This window comes from Paramormyrops kingsleyae, chromosome 19 (assembly GCF_048594095.1).
Source record: "Paramormyrops kingsleyae isolate MSU_618 chromosome 19, PKINGS_0.4, whole genome shotgun sequence".
Classification (NCBI taxonomy): Eukaryota; Metazoa; Chordata; class Actinopteri; order Osteoglossiformes; family Mormyridae; genus Paramormyrops; species Paramormyrops kingsleyae.
The window spans coordinates 6,254,013-6,274,281 of NC_132815.1; the positions used below are offsets into that span (position 1 = coordinate 6,254,013).

Genomic DNA, 20,269 nt, shown 5'->3' on the forward strand with positions numbered 1-20,269 from the left:
ATCTCTACCTTCCAAGATTACTGCAAATTATACCCAATGTACTGTGGTATACCGTATTACGTTAATACCTCCAAAGCTGAAGTACGGGCCCTTTCTACTGGATTTGAGTGAGCAGATGATTGTTCCTGTAAAACGCAGGATGACCTTGTGATTTGCGGGCCTCTGGGGCTCTTTAAACAGCAGCCCTCTGGGGGGCGCTGTGCTGTTTCAGAGTTTCTCTGACAGGAGTGGAGTGCATGTTAAACAGGCCTTAAAAGGTTTTGTCTGCGTCAGCACCAGCGGCCTCGCAGGGCACCGTCCATGGAGACCCCCCCCCCCCCCCCCCCCGCTTCCATGCCTGGCATTCCCACGCCTTGTCTGCTCCATGTGACCCTGCCGATCGGGCCCCTGCCGATCGGGCCCCTGCCGATCGGGCCCCTGCCGCGGCCGCAGGGCCATGCGATGCCCGACCTGACCTCAGGCAGGTGGCAGGGTGGGTGCCAATAACAACCTCGAGCAATGAAGCTCTCTCTCTCGCTCTCTCTCGCTCTCTCTCGCTCTCTCTCGCTCTCTCTCTCTCTCTCTCTCTGCCCCGGCACCTGTCTGATCTGGTACCTCTCTCTCTCCTCCTCCTTTTATTCCCTCTCTCTCTCTGCCCGGCACCTGTCTGACTCTCCTCTCCTCCTTTTATTCCCTCTCTCTCTCTGCCCGGCACCTGTCTGACTCTCCTCTCCTCCTTTTATTCCCTCTCTCTCTCTGCCACGGCACCTGTCTGACTCTCCTCTCCTCCTTTTATTCCCCCTCTCTCTCTCTCTGCCCCGGCACCTGTCTGACCTGGTACCTCTCTCTCCCCTCCTCCTTTTATTCCCCCTCTCTCTCTGCCCCGGCACCTGTCTGACTCTCCTCTCCTCCTTTTATTCCCCCTCTCTCTCTCTCTGCCCCGGCACCTGTCTGACTCTCCCCTCCTCCTCTTTATCTCTCTCTCTCTCTCTCTCTCTCTCTCTCTCTCTCTCTCTCTCTCTCTCTCTCTGGTACCTTTGACTCTCTCCCCTCCTCCTTTTATTCCCTCTCTCTGAGCCATGGTACCTGTCTGGCTCTCTCCACCTTCTCCTATTCCCTCCTTCTCCCAATGCATCACAGTCGATGCACTAATCTCATTTCGCATGAGATGGGCAGCTGATATTTGGGGGCCACGCTGAGCCGCAAATGACTTCACGCTGCCGGCAGTTGACTGCAGGGATGCTTTGGGGGGGGGGGGGTGATTCTCTGCTCGCTGGGGCGCGGTGGTCCACTGCGCTGGCTGTTCCAGCCCTACTGTCACCAAGCTTATGTTTATTTCAGCCCAGTAGCCTCTCCCCCCATTTGATACTGAGAGATACGGCCTCACCTGCAGCCAGCTGTTCCATCCTGTCGCCTCTGTAATTGGCCAGCGCTTCTGTATTAGCCCTCATTAGCTCATGTGCCATTTACAGCAACTTAATGTTTCCATCTGGCCCCCTTTACATCTCTGCATGACGGCCTCTGTCTGGATTATCAATGTAACAGCATCTTTACCCCCGTTCTCCTGCAGGGGGCACTATTGGGACCCCCAAGCCCCCTTTCTGCGGTAATTCTGGGGCCTGTGAAGGACACTCATCACTAAACACTGTTTATCACCCTTTTTTCAGCTCAATTTAACTTTTCTGCAAAAAGCTTCCAATCCAAATAAAAGCCAAGAAGGGGAATATAATCCCTGTTGGTGGGGGCTGGGGAGGAGGGGGGGGAGGTGATAATGTTGCTGAAATCTGTTCCATTTTTCACCATTTGCTTGATTTGATGCACTACGCAAGTTTCCTTTAAAGCTTACTAACACGCAGACCCTTAGGCCATCGGTCTGCTCTAATTCCATTTATATGCTACATTTCTATCAGGTCTCTGTCTCAAACCCCTTGGGCTGTAGATTCGATTCCTGCACCCAGCTCTATGTGTGGTGTTTGTGCTCTTCCATGGGTTATTCCTCCCACAGTTCAAATAATTAGTGTCTCTGAATTGCTCTTGCTGACTGTGTGTATGTGAATTAGGTTTATATTACAAATGCCCCCCACCCTAATGTAATAAAGACCAGTTTGTTTGTTTTGTTTTTTTCTCTTGTGACATTGCAGGGACCAGTTTTCAGGTCCCCGCAAAGGTCTGTGAACGCAATCAAAGTAAAAATGCCAAAAGTCTCATATTTATTTTAGTTACTTATGGTTAAGGTTAGGGCTGGGTTGGGGTTAAGGTTGTCCTGTTGTGATCAGTGTGACCCTGTCCTATACGGCTGTGTGTGTGTCCCTGTGTCTCACACTGAAATCAGGTTAATGCTGCTCCTTCATTCCCGAGGGAGGCCTGCCGCTTGCAGCACTTTTACCTTCAGTCTGATCTGCACGCCTGACACCTGCTGGGAATGTGCGGTGGGGGGGGGGTGTGTGAAATGCGCAATACCAACAAAACCAAAAGTCACTGACGGCTGCCCCCATAGCTGATCCAAGGCAGCATGCAGTCACCTTCCCCCCCCAATAAGTGGCTTTCGAATAAGGGCTGTGCTTCTCCCGCTTCTTCCATGTGGGCTTCCTGTTGTGACGCCTCAGTGAGAATCGATGCTTCTTCAGGGTTTAAATGTCTCCTTGTGGTTCTGCAGCTTAGCACTTTTTGCCCACAGTTGGAAGGTCGTGGGTTCTAATCCCATGGCAGGCAGAGTAATGTCACTGTTGGACTCAAGAACAAGGTCCTTAATCCCAAGCTGCTCCAGGGACGCCAGCTGACCTTGCTCTCAGATCCTTTTTGTAAGCTTTGGACCGAAGCCTCTGCTAAATAACTAAAATGAATAAGTCTGAGGTAAAATGGTTCTGCTTTGTTAAACGGGAAATTAATGTATTTTTTTTGTGTGCCCCCTCCCTGCAGATGATGAAGTTCGCCTGGGAGAAATATAAGCAGTTTGCCTGGGGCTCCAATGAGCTCCGGCCGGTGTCCAAACAGAGCCACTCCAGCAATCTGTTTGGTGAGTACTTCCGTGCCCCGCCTCTGGGGGGCGTCCTTAATCGTGTGCTGGTTGGATCAGCTCGGTGGCTGTGGTTCACCATCCCTGGCTGCATCCTGGTGCTGTTCTGGCGTGTTCAGGCACAGCAGCTGCTCTCCTAAAAGGGGGGGGGGGCTGGCACGTTGGTTTGCCCTGCCGTCGATCCTGAGTTGCACTTGGTGATCGTCTTGTCGTATTTCACTGCACTAACACTGACCCTGCAAAGAGGCAGCCAAGTCCAGCTGCCGAAGGCCGTGTTCCTCAGGACAGCTGTGAAGGAACCAGAAATAAGTGTCACTCCCGGAACCTCAGCGCTGCACGGCACGTCTTTAGTCAGCTTTTTTCTTTTTTTTTTTTGCGTTTGTGTTTCCTGGCAAATGATGAATCCTCTAGACATCAGCAGTGTGTAATTATGGTATTGCATGATTTGCCTTATTAGCATAAATGACTAATTTCGTACCCTAATTGCCTTTTGACGGAATGCCGTGGTGACGTTTGTCAGGCCGGACAGTCTGGCTAAAAGCTCTTCCTTCCAAAATGTCCCACTTGTCATTAAGTCCTTTTTATGCACTTGAAGCTCCTGATTGAGAGGAAAGGGGCAAGCTGGCTCGTGGGAGCCTGGCTAATTGCGTCCTGTTAAGGCTAACTCCACACTCAGGTGCGTGATAAAGATGGCTTATTGATTTTTAGGTAGGGTGGGGGGGGGGGGGCGTTATCCTGAGCTTCATCCAGTCCCTGTTGGATCTGTGATCGACTAATCCCAAACAGTGTGGGTCACAGGGTCGACTCTGCAGCAGTGTTACTGTTAGCTGGAAGGTTGGTTTTGTATTTCTCCAATAGTCCTGCCTTAGAGAAAGGTGCACCCTCCTAGTTTTTGGTTCATGTCCTGAGTGCTCCCGTGACCCAACCTGGGGATTCATGAAGGATCGGGTGCTATTATTGCAATACAGCAGTACACCCAAAACTCTGCAGTATACCACATTTCAAAATCGCGGTGGCTTATCAGATTTTATCTACTGGATTTCATAATACTGAGATAGCGTTGGTTTTGAAAATACTGTCAAAATGCTGTATAGCGCTGTATAATAGTCCGAACGGTAGGAAAAATTAGAAACATGACCCTGATTTTTCAGATGCCTTGATTCACCCGAGGGAGCCAGAGCAGCCAGTGTCTTCATACCTATTGATGAGCAACTGCAATAAGTTGCCCCCCCCCCCTTGTTCTCCAGAGGACAGGTCTGAGGAGACATCGCCGACCTCAGGCTGCCAGACGGCCATCAGTTAATGGTCCAGCTTCTACATCGCGCACGCCACTGCATCTGTTCGCTGAATTTGTTGTTTACCTCGCAAGATGTCTTCCATTTCATTCTTTGCATGCTTTTTAGTTTGTTTACTTTGTACTAATTGAGTTACAACTGTTTGGACAGATGCGAGCCCCTTCTCCACTCTCCCAGGAGGAGAGACAGATGGGGATGCGCTCAATGGCGCCGCCCTGCAGGGCGCCATCAAAGACACTTTGGTCTCAAACGGGGGCCCTGCTGGCGTTCTCCCTCCCTCCCCGCGGTAAACACCAAGGCCCGGTTTGCACCGCAGCAGGAAGGCGCTGCTCTCCTTTACATGCCTGTTTCGGGGTGTCTGCCAGGGCCGGGCAGGGCTGTGATTCCCCTTTCGCTGAAGGCCGGTTTGAAAAGCATGTGGCCAGGAAGCGCCCAGCCTCCTCAAGACAGCAAGGAGCAACTGAGGGCCTGCACCTGCAGCTCATTTGGCCAAATGTTCAGCTGCTTGAGATCTTCCAGTCATGTGACAGGAGTTGATGGCCAGTGACTGGCTTGTGGTTTGCCTGTCATGAGTGACTGGGTGGCAGAGAGCGACTTCTCCCTGTGTTGGCTACATTGTGGGAATTCTGCAGAAACAAGTGTATAGATGGCATTCAGTACTAGGTGCTGAAATATTAGGAAGACACTGAATTGGCTGGGTTTTGTTTGGGAATATTGTGTATATTGTGTGCCATGAGTTATGAACAGGTGGATTGAAATCTGGTACACTCAGCCTCTGCTTTTTATGGATAACATAAATATTACATCTCTGAATGTCTTCTCTGAAATGGATTTTTATTTATTTTTTTTGCTGAGAAATGGCATGGTACAGTGTTTTCACCTCTGCTGTGCAGTTTTTCTCTATTGAAAGCTTTTGGTATCTTGGTCAGTAGCAGACGGTTTCCTGTAGGAAGCAGCTTTGGTAGCACTTAGACTGAAAGGCTGAGGTCTGCTGTCCTAACTAGTAAGACCCAGTGCGATTAATGAATATTTGTAGCTTGGGTTCCTTGTAAATATTTATGGTGTTTTTATCATAAGTGGCTGAATGTTGTGGAGCCTCCATGACTGTCCAGCAGAGCAGCCAGTGGTTGGATTGGACCCCTGGGGTTGGCAGAAAGGAATCTGACCCCCCCCCCCCCCTCCATTGGAACCTGGTGAACAGCCCCATCTCTGTAGGTCCAGCTGCCTTGGTGTCCCTCCCCATAACAGCGACAGTAATCTCTTTATCATCTGTTACAATGGGTCTTCCTCCTAGAACTGGCCAGACCTCCGGTCCTCCACCTGTGCTGAGCCCTTTCTGAAGATCACCCATTCCCCCCGGGGGGGGGCCGATGAGCCACACATTGTTTATGGCTTTCCCTCCCCCCTGCTGCCGTGAAGTGACAGTGAGGGATGTCTCGGGGAGCGGATTTGACTAATGGGATTGCGGGGATGGAACCTGAGCGACATTGACAGACCAGCTCTCGTTACCGGCCTGATTTATTTGATTCGCGTTGTCATGGTGCAGACACAAATTTAAAAGGTACCTTTAGGGTTTCAGGCTGCACCTCTGTCACTGAACAATATCGGCACTCATTTGGTCTCCTGCCTTTTTTGTAGTAGTTTTACATGTTTATGATGGACCCCTCCAGATTTGAGTGCTCCGGCAAGCCCGAATATTCCATCTTTCTGTCTGAGCTATTTTTGTTGAGGGGAAAAGACTGAAACATCCGCTGTAGCACTGTAATAATCTGTACGGGAAGTATATAATGAAATAACGCTTTGTCCAGATGGTGTTTGAGTCATTTGCACTGTTTCCGCTCGTTCTTGGTGCTGTCCGCATGCAGCACTAGGGCTGGAGCCGGAATCTTTAAGCCCCCCCCCCCCCCCCCCGTTAACAGATAACGCAAGTGTGGATCTCTATGTCGACGGATCATTCCACTAATAATTCCCGCGGCCAGTGGGGGGGCCCGTCAACTGGAGGCCGAGTCACGTTTATCACGCAGCCGGACCAATTTCGCAGCCAATTACCACTCAATACCTTTAACGACATCGGCGGGTCGAAATCCAGAGTGGTCAGGATGTGGGGTGGGGGGGTCGCACATCCACCGGCACGTAGACCAATCATGAAGCTGTTTCCTAGCGACCTTTTCAACTGAATCATCTGGTGTCTGTGCTCTGCTGAAATGCCCCGTTAGGGACCCGGCAGCCTGTTGTGCTTCTTACATGCCCTGTGCCTCACGCTGCTCTTATTAATTAGTCTAAGTGTGATCTATGGTGCTGAGCACTTCTCGGTGGCTGGAGGTCGGTCCAGAATCAAAGGCAGTGGTTCATTACCATTCAGGGGGAATGGCTTTAAATTACAAACCACCACCTCCCCCACTAATGATCGGTGAACTCTGATTGTCCAGGCACAACGTCACACTCTAATTTTAAACACTGTGTAGGTAACAGAGGTCGGATTCGGGTCACGGGACCGGCACGTCACCTGTGTATCTGTGTTGTTGGTGAAATCCTAGAAGACCTTCAACCCTTGACCTTTGACCCCTGACCTGTAGCTAATGTGAGGAATGTTGCCGGTGCTGGCAGTGTGAAGGAAACAACTTGTCAGGGCCCCTCTCTGGTGATACGAGAAATGTGCCCAGAGGGACTGTTAATTCATTTCACACTTCAGTGGAAGCGGGTTAGATTTTTCTGTGGCCGGGCCGAGGGCCCTGCGTTCATGTCAGTCATTAAGGATGCATTTCCCCTTGGAGCTCGGGTGCCACCCAAAGCCCGGCATCTCCTTGGAATAAGACCATCAGGCCCCCTGAAAACGGGGGTGATTTGCAGCAGGCAAGAACAAAACTCGTCTCAGGCCATGGGGGTCCTGGCGGCTGGGGGGGGCTGGAGTGGGTGGGAGGGACACCCCAAATGCACTGCAGGTTAGGGAGATGTTCCCTCAGCAGCTGCAGATGCACATACTCACTATATCGCAAGTGTTTTGATCGATACTCAATTATTAGACGTCCCTCTCCCCATTTTCCCAGGGTTTGGCGCCTTGGGTGGGGGGGGGGGGCTTCTCTTGTTCGCTTCGAACCGCCATGATAAAAGCCAGACCACAGCAACCTGAAGGCAGGGAGGGGGGCCAAAGGTAATTTGGATGGCAGCTGCCCCCACCTATGATGACGCTGGAGCAGAGGCAGGGCTCAGAAGGGGTGTAGAGCCGCTGCCGGGATTCGCCCAGTTTAATGGGCCGGTGCTGTGAGCCGCACGCTGGCAGCGTATGACAGGAGGCTGGGAGTTTGTAGGACGGCCTATAAATAATTCAGCAGGCTGTTTTTAAGGCTGCGGTGCCGTCGGAGTTGAGGGTGGAGGACAGGGCCATCCTGTGGCTCTTTACCCATGCATGGCTCTGGGGGGAGGGGCAGGGGTGCATGTCTTTAATCCTTGTGTTTTTGCATACTTAATTTGCTTGTCAAACTCCCTCATCCCGAGATGCAAATAGAAAATGGCCGCTGTCTTTATCAGCTGGGAAAGGTTTCCGGAGCAGTGTGGTTGACCAGCCGTGTGCTGCCCCGCTCTGCTGTGGGCTCCTCCGGCCTGGTGGCGACCTCATCGCCTTCCTCCCCCATGAGTTCCCGGGCTGAGCGTCCGCCCCGGTCTGTCAGAGGGCGCCCTCTAGGTTTCCTCCATCTGCTTGTCCTGCTTGGCAGCAATGAGCTAAGCTCCGTGATTCATCTGGCAGCGTTACCTGGTCCGCGCTCCATGTGTCAGGCTTTGACGGGGTGATCCCTCAGCGGTGAGAGAGAGGGCACCGTGTGTGTGTGTGTGTGTGTGTGTGTGTGTGTGTTCAGCATTCTTCTTGCCCCGCACTCGTCTTTTCACTGGCCTTCCATCTATCTGGCTTCTAGCCTCATATCTTGGTCAGGATCCCCGGGGGGGGGGGGGGGGGGCAGTGTCCCACCCCGGCCGGTGCATGTGCCGTGTTTGTGTCTACTAGTGGAGGAGAGCTTTCTGGAAATCAGGCTGATGTTTTAATTTGATTCCCTTGATTTGATGGCACACTTGCGAAAATCTGCTGCACCATATAAAATTCAATTAGCTGAGTGGGCGATGCAGTACGGTGATGCAGGGAAGGGGGGCGCCAGCGAGGCCACTGTCCTTTTCATTAATGCCTAGCTCCTCGCCAGCTTGTGGCTGCTGATTGATGGACCCTTAGTGCCCTTCCTTCACCCTCCCCCCCCCACCCCAATGTCAACAGCACTGCCTCTAAATAATCCTTCCGTGTTCCACCTCTCATCTTGCTCTCTCCCCAAATCCTTCACCCGTGGCGCAGTGAAGTAGAGTTGCCAATAACCACATGGTTCTGGACTGGATCCATGGCAGCGCCCTGTCCCGTCATGCTCGTGGTAGCGAGGGCTCTGATTTAGCACAGCGCGCTTCACACTGCTCTTGCTGATGGATACAACTTTGGGCCTGTTGTCCTGCGACATGCAAATGAGCCCCTCGTGGGATCGGGAGGGGACCAGTTTTGCTTACCGGCTGCCATGAGGAACTGTGGATTTGGGGGTAAACAAGGACAACGTTCCGGTCATAAAGAAACAATCCCTCATCGCTCTTCCTGCGGTTAGGAGGTTAGGGGACACCTTTCAGCCTGAATGGCTGTCTAATGGCTCACGCAACACGTTTCTGCTCTAGCGGTCACTCAGGAGAGCCATTGGCTGCAAGCGAGGACCTCGTCTGGGGTCGTGCACAGTACCTGACACGTGGAGCCCATTTACATGCTTGGCAGATACTTCTGTTCAAAGCGACGTATGAGCGATGTCAACTAGGCATAAGTGCAGCTAGGCTGAGCTTCCGATAAGTGCCCAGGTACAAGTGTGGGCAGTACTGGAGCAGGAGTGATCTGAACACCCTATAACTACACATAAATATTAGCAAAGAACCTAAATACTCTCCCCCGAATTTCAGCACAGTGCTTCAGTGGATTCCGGGGGCAGCGTGTGGCTCAGTGGGCTAAGCCTGTGTACCTGTAATCAGAAGGTCGCCGGTTCAAACCCAGCCTCAGCACGTCTGCAGGTCCTTAAGCAAGGCCCTTAACCCCCCAGCTCCCTGCTATGTGTGGCTGCCCTTCGTGGACAACTTAGAGCAAAATAGAGCAAGTTGAGGGAGGCGTAAAGACAATTTCCCCATGGGGATCACTAAAGAATCATTATTATTATTATTATTATTATTATTATTATTATTACTATTATTACTATTATTACTATTATTACTATTATTATTACTACGTCAGGGTCCTCGCCCTGGAGACACCTGTATTCCATGTCTAACTGAAACATTTCAAAATGTCATCTCGGATCTGTTCTCCTAAAACAGGCACAAGTGTATTGATTACTGCCCCCACATACACACAAAAATAAGCAGAGTAATGTGCTGCATAATACTTATAATATGAAACCTAGAGTTGGCAAGATGGCGCAGTCATTAGCAGTGCTGCCTCACACCTCTGGGTTCGAGTCTCCAGTGTAAAGATGTGCCATGGGGTGGGGTGGGGTGGGGGGGGGGGTTTGCATGTTCTCCGGATGTCATTGTGAGCTTTCATTTGGTTTTCCCCCACAGTCCAAAAACATTGCAGGTACCAGATTGTCCACAGGTGTGAATGTATAACATTGCAATGTATACATTCAATGTATTACAATGTATTAAATTTTTTTTTTAATCGATACTTTATTGATCCCCGTGGGGAATTTTTTATTTTTTTATTTTTTATGCCTCCCTCAACTTGCTCTTTGCAGAGTAAGCTGTCTGCGAAGGGCAGCCTCCTGTTGGGGCGCCCAGGGACCCACTCACGTGCTGAGGTTGGGTTTGAACCGGCGACCTTGTGATTACAGGTACACAGGCTTAGCCCACTGAGCCACACGCTGCCCCAAATGTCTCTGTGATATCAAAATAAGGGGTTTTGACCATTTTTTTTTCGCTTCCCACAAGGATAACCTCAACTTTCGCAAAAATCTGTGAATGCAATCAAAAAAATGAAAAAGTGCCTCAAAAAGACTTGTATTTTGGTTACTTATGGTACTTAAGGTTAGGGCTGGGTAGGGGTTAGGGTTGTCGTTGCTGGGATTGAGGTTATTCCCCATAGAAATGAATGGATGGTCCCCACAAAGATATAAATACAAACGTGTGGGTGTGTGTGTGGGTAACAGGAGGTCAGCAGGTACTGTTGCTCTGTTTGTGCAGATTGCCGCTGGGTTCCCTGCTTTTCTTCTGCAGTGCCTTTGCCTGTGAGGCTCTTCGGCTCTTTGCTATCTGGATCACCATGACCACTTGACAAAGCAGAAGCTGCCAGAGGTCATTGTGTTTTGACTCTGGAATGCTGCCTCCCTATAGGAGCCATCGAGCCTCTTTGCTAGTCTGTGAGGAGCAAGTAAACATCTATATATCTTCTCATTGATGCAGGTAGAGGAGCGTTTGCCCTGAGGTGCTGCCAGTGCAGTTCCTGCAGAAAGCCTGGGGGCCTGTGGCCCCGAGCCTGGGGGCTCGGTCTGTGGCCCTTGGGTGTCACCTAAGGCAGGGCAGAGAACACACTGCCACCAGCCTCACTGAGACAAACCGCGAGCGTAAGCTCCTGTGTATCTCTGTATGCCATTTCTGAAATCTTAATATATGCACATTAGTTTCCCCTGGTTTCTCTCTTCCCAGCACAATAAGGGAAATCACTGAAACGTCAATTGCAGGAAATGTTGTGAAAATATATTCTGAATAGAAATTTTGGGCTTTGGTAACTCGGAGGCTGAAAGCCAAAGGGTGGTAATCATGCCTTTGTGGGATTGAAATCGGCTGGATCTCACTTTCGTATTCATGAGTAGCCGCACCTGTTTTATTGCTTGAATATTTAAAGTCAGAAATGGTATAAACACACATTTTGGACATCAGGACCCATAACACTCATGCACTCCTTGAGCTGAGCTTGCCTGGGTTTGCGGTCTGACTGTATAACGTTAAATTAGTCCAGTTCCTTCCCACCGCGCCTCATCCTGCTTTCTCATCCTTGCTATTGTAGAGCAGGTGCCTCATGGCCCCATCCTGTTGTCCTGGTCTATTGATCCAAGAACAATAACCGGTAAAATAAAAAATAAATGGGAGCAAAACCAAGGTCAGACTGACAGTTATTCCTGCCCAATAAGCGGCAGCCTGAAGATGTTTTTTGATCTGTAGGCTCTGATAGTTGTTCTCCTTAGACTTTGCCCTCTTATTGTGTTTCATACCACATATTTGCTCATTTCCTGGAAGAGGATGCAAAAAAAATGCAGTGTTGTGCCAACCTTATGATCAGAACTTCCTTTAAAGCTAAAACGGAGGAAGCAGGGGGGAGAGGTCATGCCTTTCATACCGGCTTTATTTTAGGTATCATTACCGTTAAAAGCTCTTCAGCATTTTGACGGGGTCCCTTGGCCTCTTTGGGGTTTTGTAAGCCTCGTTTGAACATATGATATTAAGGATAAACTGCAGGCCTATAAATGTACAGTTGGCAAGACCCGGCTCTTTGCTGAGTGTCTGGCAGTCGCCTAAGAGTGTCATAATTACCGTATGAACAGCAGTAGGGTCCTCCTGTTGGCTGCAGTCGTGCCGGATGAGAAGAGTCCTCATGGTCTATCAGCACCATCTGCCCAGTAAGGTGCTCCTGTTTCACACACACCTCCGGGGCTGCCTGTCGGTGGGGCTCATTCTCGCCTTTGAGTAACGGGTCCCAGGACAACTTAATTAACCAGCCAGAGGCGATAGGGATTTGCAGCTCGGGTCGGGGCTCCGTGACAAACAAAGTGTCACCAAGACGACAGCTCAAGGTTCCACCATCAATTCAGTACATCTACCAGTGTTTCTTTATTTTTATATATATATATATATGTGTGTGTGTGTGTGTGAGAGAGAATTTATAGATTAATAGAGTCGGAGCTGGGTGTGTTCAGTAGTGTGATGGAAACTAGGCAATGGCACGGATACCCTAGACTTTAATTCTCGGAACTGGGCCACTGCTTGTGAGCACGCTGTCGTAGCAAGCTGTAACGAGATTATAAGAGTCTTCATGAATATTAAGAGGAAGGTGTCCCCATCCGTTATGCCTGTGCGCTCTTTTATTTCTCCTCCTGAGGGATGAATAATCCATTCCAAAATCGGAAGCATATAACTTTACCGTATCAGGATGATGTACAAGCTCAGCCGACGCCATTCATTCCAGTAAAACTGCCGCAAAAAGCCCAGCGTGTACAGATGGCGACTGCCCTTTCCACTGTTTACATTCATTCTTCACCCCCCCCCCCCCTTCAGTTTAATTTATTTGAAAGCTTTTAGCCTAATTAAAAAGGAGTGTCTTTCGTTACTGGACCGGAGGAGCTCACGTCTATTGTTTGCCTCAGGATGGACGTAATGTGATCTGGAACGATCGTGTCGATATGCGGCGGTCACGCACCAGGCCGTCTCTGTGCCCCCTGCTGGTGGGAAGGAGCTGGTACTTCGTTAGCAGAAGCTAGTCTTGGGGCTTCCTGTTTGACAAATGTCAGGACTAACATTAGAGGACTCTGAACAGTCTGCATCTGATTGCCAAGTGCCTTTATCTGAAGTGACGGCAGCCTGCCCAGATGCCATATGCTTGACTTGTGTACATTTTTTTTTTCCTCTCCCAGTTTCTTTCCTTCACGGATGCTGTTGAGTAGAAGTGCCTCGCTAGTTGTTTGTTGTAGTTGATTTGTTGTGGTTGTTGGTGTGGTTGGTTGGTTGGTTGTTGTTGGTGTTGTTCCCTCCACCACCTCACAGATCACTCACAGTATCGTTTCCATTCCCTCTCGCCCCTTCCTTTTCAGGAAACATCCAGGGAGCGACCATCGTGGATGCCCTCGACACGCTGTACATCTTGGAGATGTACCGAGAGTTTGAGGAAGCTACAGAGTGGGTTGAGAAGAACCTGGACTTCAATGTGGTGAGAGCATAGTCCCCTTTGGCAGGTGTTGGAGCCTCCATGTCCGAGGCTTATTACTGTGGGCTGCTTCTGCCATCCTGGGTGACTTTGGCAATTGAAGTTCTTTTTCCCTCCTTTTTGCTGACTAATCAGACGGGCAGTCTTCCATGGCAAATCTTTTGGCTTGAATAGACCGGGCGGGGCGTCACCAGCCCGTGGTGTCCTTGGCTCCATCCGGGAGGTCACTGGGGAATTTGGGAGATGCTGGCACCCGTACAACAGAGCGCAGCGGGCCCTCTGATTGGCCGAGACGGCCCAAACCCCCTCCGCCCAGTATCAGGTATCAGATGGAGCTTTTGTAGAGCCACCTCCCCCTGAGGCTCTCACCCTGTCCGATCAAGGCTGTGCGTCTTCCTGAGAAGATGCCTTTGCGTTATCTGATTACAGCCCGCTCTGCCAGCCAGGACTCTGTGTCACAGTCACTCGTGCCTCGGACTGTGGTTTGCGGTCAGACTTCATGTTTAAGAGCAGTGTAGGGGCTCCCCCACCCCCCCCCCCCCCCGACCCCCAAAATGAACTCCTTGCAATATGGACTCCTTGTTGGTCCTCTCCGCTGTGTTTTCCTCAGCCACCCTCACTTTCTCAGATCTTATTTATATATTTATTGCCTCATTCCATCTGAGGGCTTCTTTTCTCATTTTATTCCTTTGATTTCACTCCGTCGTTCATTTCCTTCATCCGTCGATGGAAGATCCGGTGGGCCGCACTCGCGCTCTTCCACACGCAAGCCCGCGCCCATTGTATCAACGCCGCCCTGCCCTGCAGTTAGAAGGCGGGAGCTCAGAGGTGCCCCCCCCCCACCCCGATGGAAGCTCGGAATGCACAAAAAGGGGAGGAAAAATCTAAGAATTGTTGCGTCACCGTGCAAGGGATTTTTGCCAGAGCGCCATGTCTGACACGTGCAATTTGCCATGGTGAAGGCTTTCAGAACAGCACAGAATTTCCACAAAGGACTGGAAATGGCTTCATACTTCATGATGGTAGCCAGCGAGCCAAAAGGAGACACACGACATCCTTTCATCTTCATTTTTTTTTTTTCTTTACTCTGCCTGCAATTGTGCGGGGTCCCTCATTATGAATTCTCAGTAGAGCACTCTCGTTAAGAAGCGTTAAGTTCTCGTCCGCCCTCACACTCCTCTATGAGGGGAGGGAAATATTAATGATCAGATGCTTTAATGAACAGAATTAACAGACTTTTAATTGAAAGGCTTTCCCTCACTGCCCTCCAGCAATTTCGACAAGAAAGGAGCACGAAAAAGCCCACATGAGCCCTGCATTAAAATTCAGTCGGTCTTCTTAATACGGAGTCTTTTAATCTGAAAGTAAATGTAACCTTCCTCTTTTCCCTCTCAGAGCTGTGTTAACATGAAAGAGACAACCTCTGTTTTCCCCTCCTTTGACCTCTATGCCCCAGTTGAGGCTTTGCAAGGCCTGGAAATGACAGGCTCTTATCTAAGATGCTGCACTTTCTGCCTGGATTGGAGGTGCATTCTGGGAATACGGAGAGAAGGTATTAATTACCACCGCGTCAGTAACGGTATGCCAATTACCAGCCCTAAAGCTGACTGAGATCTCTTTGCTGGGATGGCTGTCGAAGAGCTAACGCGGCCCAGATGGATGTTGGCGTGACTTTAAATGGGACGGCCCATTGATCGGGGGGAATTGCCGGTGGGAGTGCTTTACCAATTAACCTGTGTTTCACTCGCCCCTGGGAACCTCACTGGGGTGGCCCTGTTTTTGTCTCGGTCGTTAGTGAGGCCAGTGGATTTATTCTGCAGGGGGAACCCGGTGGGTGGGGGGTAGCCTTCAAAGATGTCCAGCCAACATTAACCTGGTAATTAGCTGACTGTTGAAGCCAGGGGTTTTCCCTGAACATTTCTCCCCCTCTCCTGCTGAGACTGACAGGAGGTGAAAGATGAACCAGAACCTTCTTCATGTTTGCTTTGACCCTTAACTAAGCTCAGCAAAGAGCGATGCTTCTGGAGAGGACCTGTCAGGCAGATGCGTACTGATGGAGATAAGGGCCGTTCGCTGGGGTCCGACCCGGGCTGGCGTGCTGACGTCTGTCTCCCGCAGAACGCATTAAGGATGCAGAGCACAGAGGGTCAGGTCTTTCCAACTTGGCTGTTTCAGGCAGGGCTGCTGCGATACAAAACGCAGACACTCACAAGGGTGTTCCTCCCCTCTAGAAGTAGGAATCCATCATCCTTCATTACTAGCACTACTGGAACCACTCCATAAAGTTTTGGAATTTTTATCAAACATTAATTTAAAGAATCTTATGTAAATTCTGTTTTTGTTTATCCGTTTCCTGTTTAAAATTTCTTGTTTTAAATTATTCATTTGTTTTACCTTTTTGCCAAGATGTAGCCCAGCGGGCACGTAAGATTTCTGCAGGAACCCACCGAAAATATGACCCATCCGTCACTGATCAGGTGGCTTAAATGTTCTGGGGCTCTGTGTGCTTGTTGTTACTCCTGGAATGGGGCCCCACATCTCTGTCAGGAGGTTCTAATAGAAAGATGTTAGAGTAACATCTTGGTATGTTCAGTGGAGCTTTTCAACTGTTCCCTGGAATTCCCCAAGGACTGTTGGCTTGGGTGGTTAGATCATGCCTGAAAATGTACCACCTTAAACTCTCCAATGCCCCCTTTCTTCAGGGGCTGACCAGTGGGGGGAGCTGACTTCTGAGCCTGGATATTATGGGATGAACACGAGCTAAGCTCTCTGCTCAGTTGCCTGTCATGCCAATCAAGGAAAACTCCTCCCCCAACAGCCGGTTACCCATCCTGTTAGGTTGGCAGACGATCCCCGACACGTTCAAGAAGGTGTCTCTGAAACGGCATCAAACTGTAGATACTCCTGCTGACAGAAGCTCCTTTGGGGAAACCAAAGCCCAGAAGCACAGTCGTCATCGAAGTGTCTGCTGTCTGCTACGATGATGCTGTCTTCACCCATGTTTGTGATGGATGTTCTCCATGCGAGCTAGGTAATAGCATACCTCCCAAATTCTGGAGGAAAGGCTTCGAATACAGGACAGCTTCGGGGTAACTGGGAAATGTCTGTACCTCGCGTCAGACCTGAGCTCATGTGCTTGAACATCTTGGTCCAGTAGTCTGGGAAGCAGCAGTGAATCTGTCCTTTTAAAACTGAGCCAACCTAGTAACCAGCTTAAAGGTCTGTAATTAATTTCTGCGCCACTGCAGTCGTGATCCCAGAGGTGTGGTGTGACTCATGTTGCCCAGTCATGCAGGACCCCGTGTGTGTTTGTGGAGATCCCGGTTATAATATGCTGGTACCTTTTTTGTGACCTCCTGGAAAGGAGCGGTACATTGCCATCCTTTGACCGCATCCCCACAAGACCTGTTCCAGGAGCAGAGTGTTCCAGAAAAATCAGAAAGCATATTTTGAAAGAAAATTACTATTTTAAGTAGACTGCTTGCCTACGCCGTCTCCAAGGCTTGGCTGATAAGGTTAATGGGCAATAACTTTTATTATGAACTTAAATACCAGTTGGTAACAAATGTAAAAGTAATTTTAACTGTGCCCCACTGTTTTATTATGCTAATTGTCTAATTGCATCATTTACATATTCTCATCTTTGGTAAGCTGTGGTGATTAATTTTGACAGTTATTATTTTTGAATGAATAGAACTGGGTGGGTGAGGAGAATTTATTCTAAGCAGAATGGTTTCCGTTTAAAGGATAACAAAGCGAGGGAGACGTTTTGGGTTTGCCCGAATAAATCCTGTGATTTTGTGAAGCCAGATTTTTTTTTTCTCTTCCTTTCTTGTCATATAAATGTCACCATGTGGACATGTGCTGTGTACTCAGTCGGAGGCCATTCCTATTTAATGCCGCAGCCCCACCTCTTTCCACTCTTTCTGTAGACCTAACTCAATTCCGTTGGTGTATTATGCATGCCAAGCTGTTATTAAGATGAACAAGATGCAGTTTGGAAACTTGTATTTGTTGCTAGGGAAACACAATGGTGTACCTTTTCATGTTCTTTTACTGGAAGGTAGTGTTTGACAAATAAGTTTTCATTACCACCTCAAACCCCAACCCAATATTACCAGTATTGCCGTGCCCCCAGCCGACGATGGGCTGTGAAAATCATAACGTAATGTGGGAGGGGGTTAGAAGGCTTTAGCTGTTTCATGCTTAAGTTTCTCTGAGTGCAGAAAATGAAAACGTGTCTTTGTGTCGTTGAATTCTCCATCCACGGCTTTTGTTCTCCGCTCCTACGCATTATTAGCCGGCGGTAAGGGTGTCTCTAGCTATACCCAGGTCATCCAGCGGTGCTCACTGCTGATCTGCTGCTTAGGTTATGGCAATCAGGGGCTTCTGTATGAGCGAAAGATCATAGGGAAACTATTTTTTTTTTATGGGTCGGGATAATAATGGCATAGTACTGGTGAATCTGCTTGGATTCTGTACATGTCCTGCCAGTTGTATGAGTGCGGGTACACTGGAATGCTTCTTTTCACATATCCCATCATGCTCTCCTTTGAGACACGCATATATACAGTTGAGTGAAGCTTTGGGTCGAAGCACAGGGTCAGCCATTTACTGGAGCATTTTTGGGGGGGGTTAAGGTTTTTGCTCAGGGGCCCAGCAGTGTGACTATTCTTCCAAAGTTGAGGCTTGACCCAGCAACCTTCTGGTTGCAGGCACAGGAGCCTAACCTGCTCAGCACCACAGCGCCCACCTTGGGTCCTGCTTCTCCATCCAAACTCTTTGGTCTCTTTCAGCTTCCCCTTTGGGTTTCTTTTCTCTTTTATTCTATTCGGAGTTAGATTTCCATGTTCCAGGGTTTGGTAAACAGAGCTAACAGATGCTGAGATGAAAGGGCAAAGGATACTTTGACCTATAGCAGTAATCTATAGACACACTAATATGTAGGTCTACATGCATAATGCCCTCTGTATAAATTGTGTGACAGTCCCAGGTATTGGGAGATGACATATCTTGCATACATGTGCCCCTCACCTCTACGTTTTGGTTAACTGCAGCTTTGCCCTGTCCTCCGTTCTCTCCACAGAATGGTGAGGTCTCCGTCTTCGAGGTCAACATCCGCTTTGTCGGCGGGCTGCTGTCTGCATACTACCTGTCTGGGAAAGAGGTAGGGAAAGCTGAGATGAAAGACTCTCCTGGCTTCGGAATACACAGCTGCCGCTGACGGGCTTGGGCGCATGGGACACTGTGGGGTTTGACAAGAAGGTTCTTACATTCTGATGTGAGTCACTGTGGTTGGTGGGGGGGGGGGGGGGTGGCGGCTTGGATTTGAACCCAAAAAATAAGATGGTGTTTCTGTGTGGATTTGTATTTACCACATTGTGGTGAAACCTGTTACTTTTTAGCTTGTGGGGACAATTCTCAGGCAAATATCTATGAACGCACTCGAAAAACGACAATAGCCAAAAGTCTTGTGTTCTGTTTGTTTACTTATAGTTAAGCATAGGGCTGGGTAGGGGTTAGAGTTATCAGAGTTAGGGTTAGGGTTATGCACATAGAAACGAATGATAGGTGTGTGTGTGTGTGTGTGTGTGTGTGTGTGTGTGTGTGTGTGTGTGTGTGTGTGTGTGTGTGTGTGTGTGTGTGTGTGTGTGTGTGTGTGTGTGTGTGTGTGTGTGTGTCGCCAGGCTCTCTCTAAGCCAGAGTGACTAAAGAACACCTTTCCTTAAAGGGCTGGCCAGCTTTGAGTAAGGTTAGTATTACGCCCAGCCTTATTGTGATGCTGTGTTTGGGGGGGGAATGTGGCATTCATAATGCCGACACAAGTCCAAGCCTGTTTTGTTTTTAGGGACTAATTGTTCCCAGTCTGCACCTGTCATGGTAACCTGTGTCTGTGGTGAATAGGTTGTTGCTGTAAATGCTGAAATACACTAGTGTTGGGTGACATTTCAGACGCTTTGTGTGGCGTGCTGTTAAAGGCCCTCCCCTTATCGGAATCACCCGTCGATGAGGGGGTGCCGTGAGTGCCGAACAATCCCGAGAAGAGCATGATAATTATCAGAAGCATTTTTGAGAAACTCGCGGCGGATGAACAATTGCAACTGCCAGCATTGGGATCTGAGAGAAGCCACTAGGCTTCCCAGCTGTGTCACCGTCACAGAGCCGGATGTCACTCGGAAACAGAAACATTCGCTTTTTGTTATTATCTGAACGCCTGTCCCCGACAAAGTGGAAAAACGTCCGTTAATGTTTCAGGCACTGGCTTGCTCTAGTAGACTGCAGGATGAGCCTGGTCATTATGGGTTATAATCGCTGATATAGTATCATGTTTCCGGATTAAAAGTTAGAATGCCTTCCAGCGTTAGTTTGCAATTTGAAGAAGCAGTAATTACCCTTGAAACGGCATGTGTCATAAGCGTGGCTGAGCTGATCCAGGGCTTACAGGACTTGTTGGGCCGCTGTGTAGATGACCGGACATGGGGGTTGGGGCGACTCGATGGCCACAGGGGGAGAAGAAATGAGAGTCATTCAGTCTCTTCTGCAGCTGCTATTCACCGGTCTGGTGATGAAGGCTGAGAGCCGCTTCTGCTGCTGATGATCATTAGCGCTCCGATAGCTACTGCCTGTCACCTTGACCGTGGAAGTGCTCTGACTAAGCAAAAAAATCAAGCATTCCCGCCAACAATGGCAAACATGGCCATATGTCACGGAAGGGAATGGTTCACACAACCTGCAGTTTTCCCTTTTGTATGGCTGATAACACAAAGGTCATGGATAACTAATCTCTTGCTCCTTAGAAGTTATGTTGAACTATTAAAGATGGATGGCAAAAATTTTGGCTTAAGTGAGTTTGGGTGGTGATAATGAATTATATGACAGAGTCCTACAAAAAAATGTTTCAAAGCATTCCTTTTTAAAGCAGTTTCGGTAATAGACACTGAGATCCTTCATAGGTAAACACAGGACTGAGATGCCAGGGGAATGAATGTCATTATTTCAGGA

The 20,269-nt window shown here is 49.2% G+C and overlaps 1 protein-coding gene across 1 annotated transcript in view; it reads left to right on the forward strand.

Moving 5' to 3' along the window:
- Positions 1–20,269, forward strand: part of man1a1 (mannosidase, alpha, class 1A, member 1) — a 77,879-nt gene that overhangs the window by 17,830 nt on the left and 39,780 nt on the right. The window contains exons 2-4 of the mRNA XM_023797179.2: positions 2,899–2,995; positions 13,155–13,270; positions 18,354–18,434. Of these exons, the coding sequence (XP_023652947.1) occupies positions 2,899–2,995; positions 13,155–13,270; positions 18,354–18,434 (294 nt within the window). The remainder of the gene's footprint in view (positions 1–2,898; positions 2,996–13,154; positions 13,271–18,353; positions 18,435–20,269) is intronic.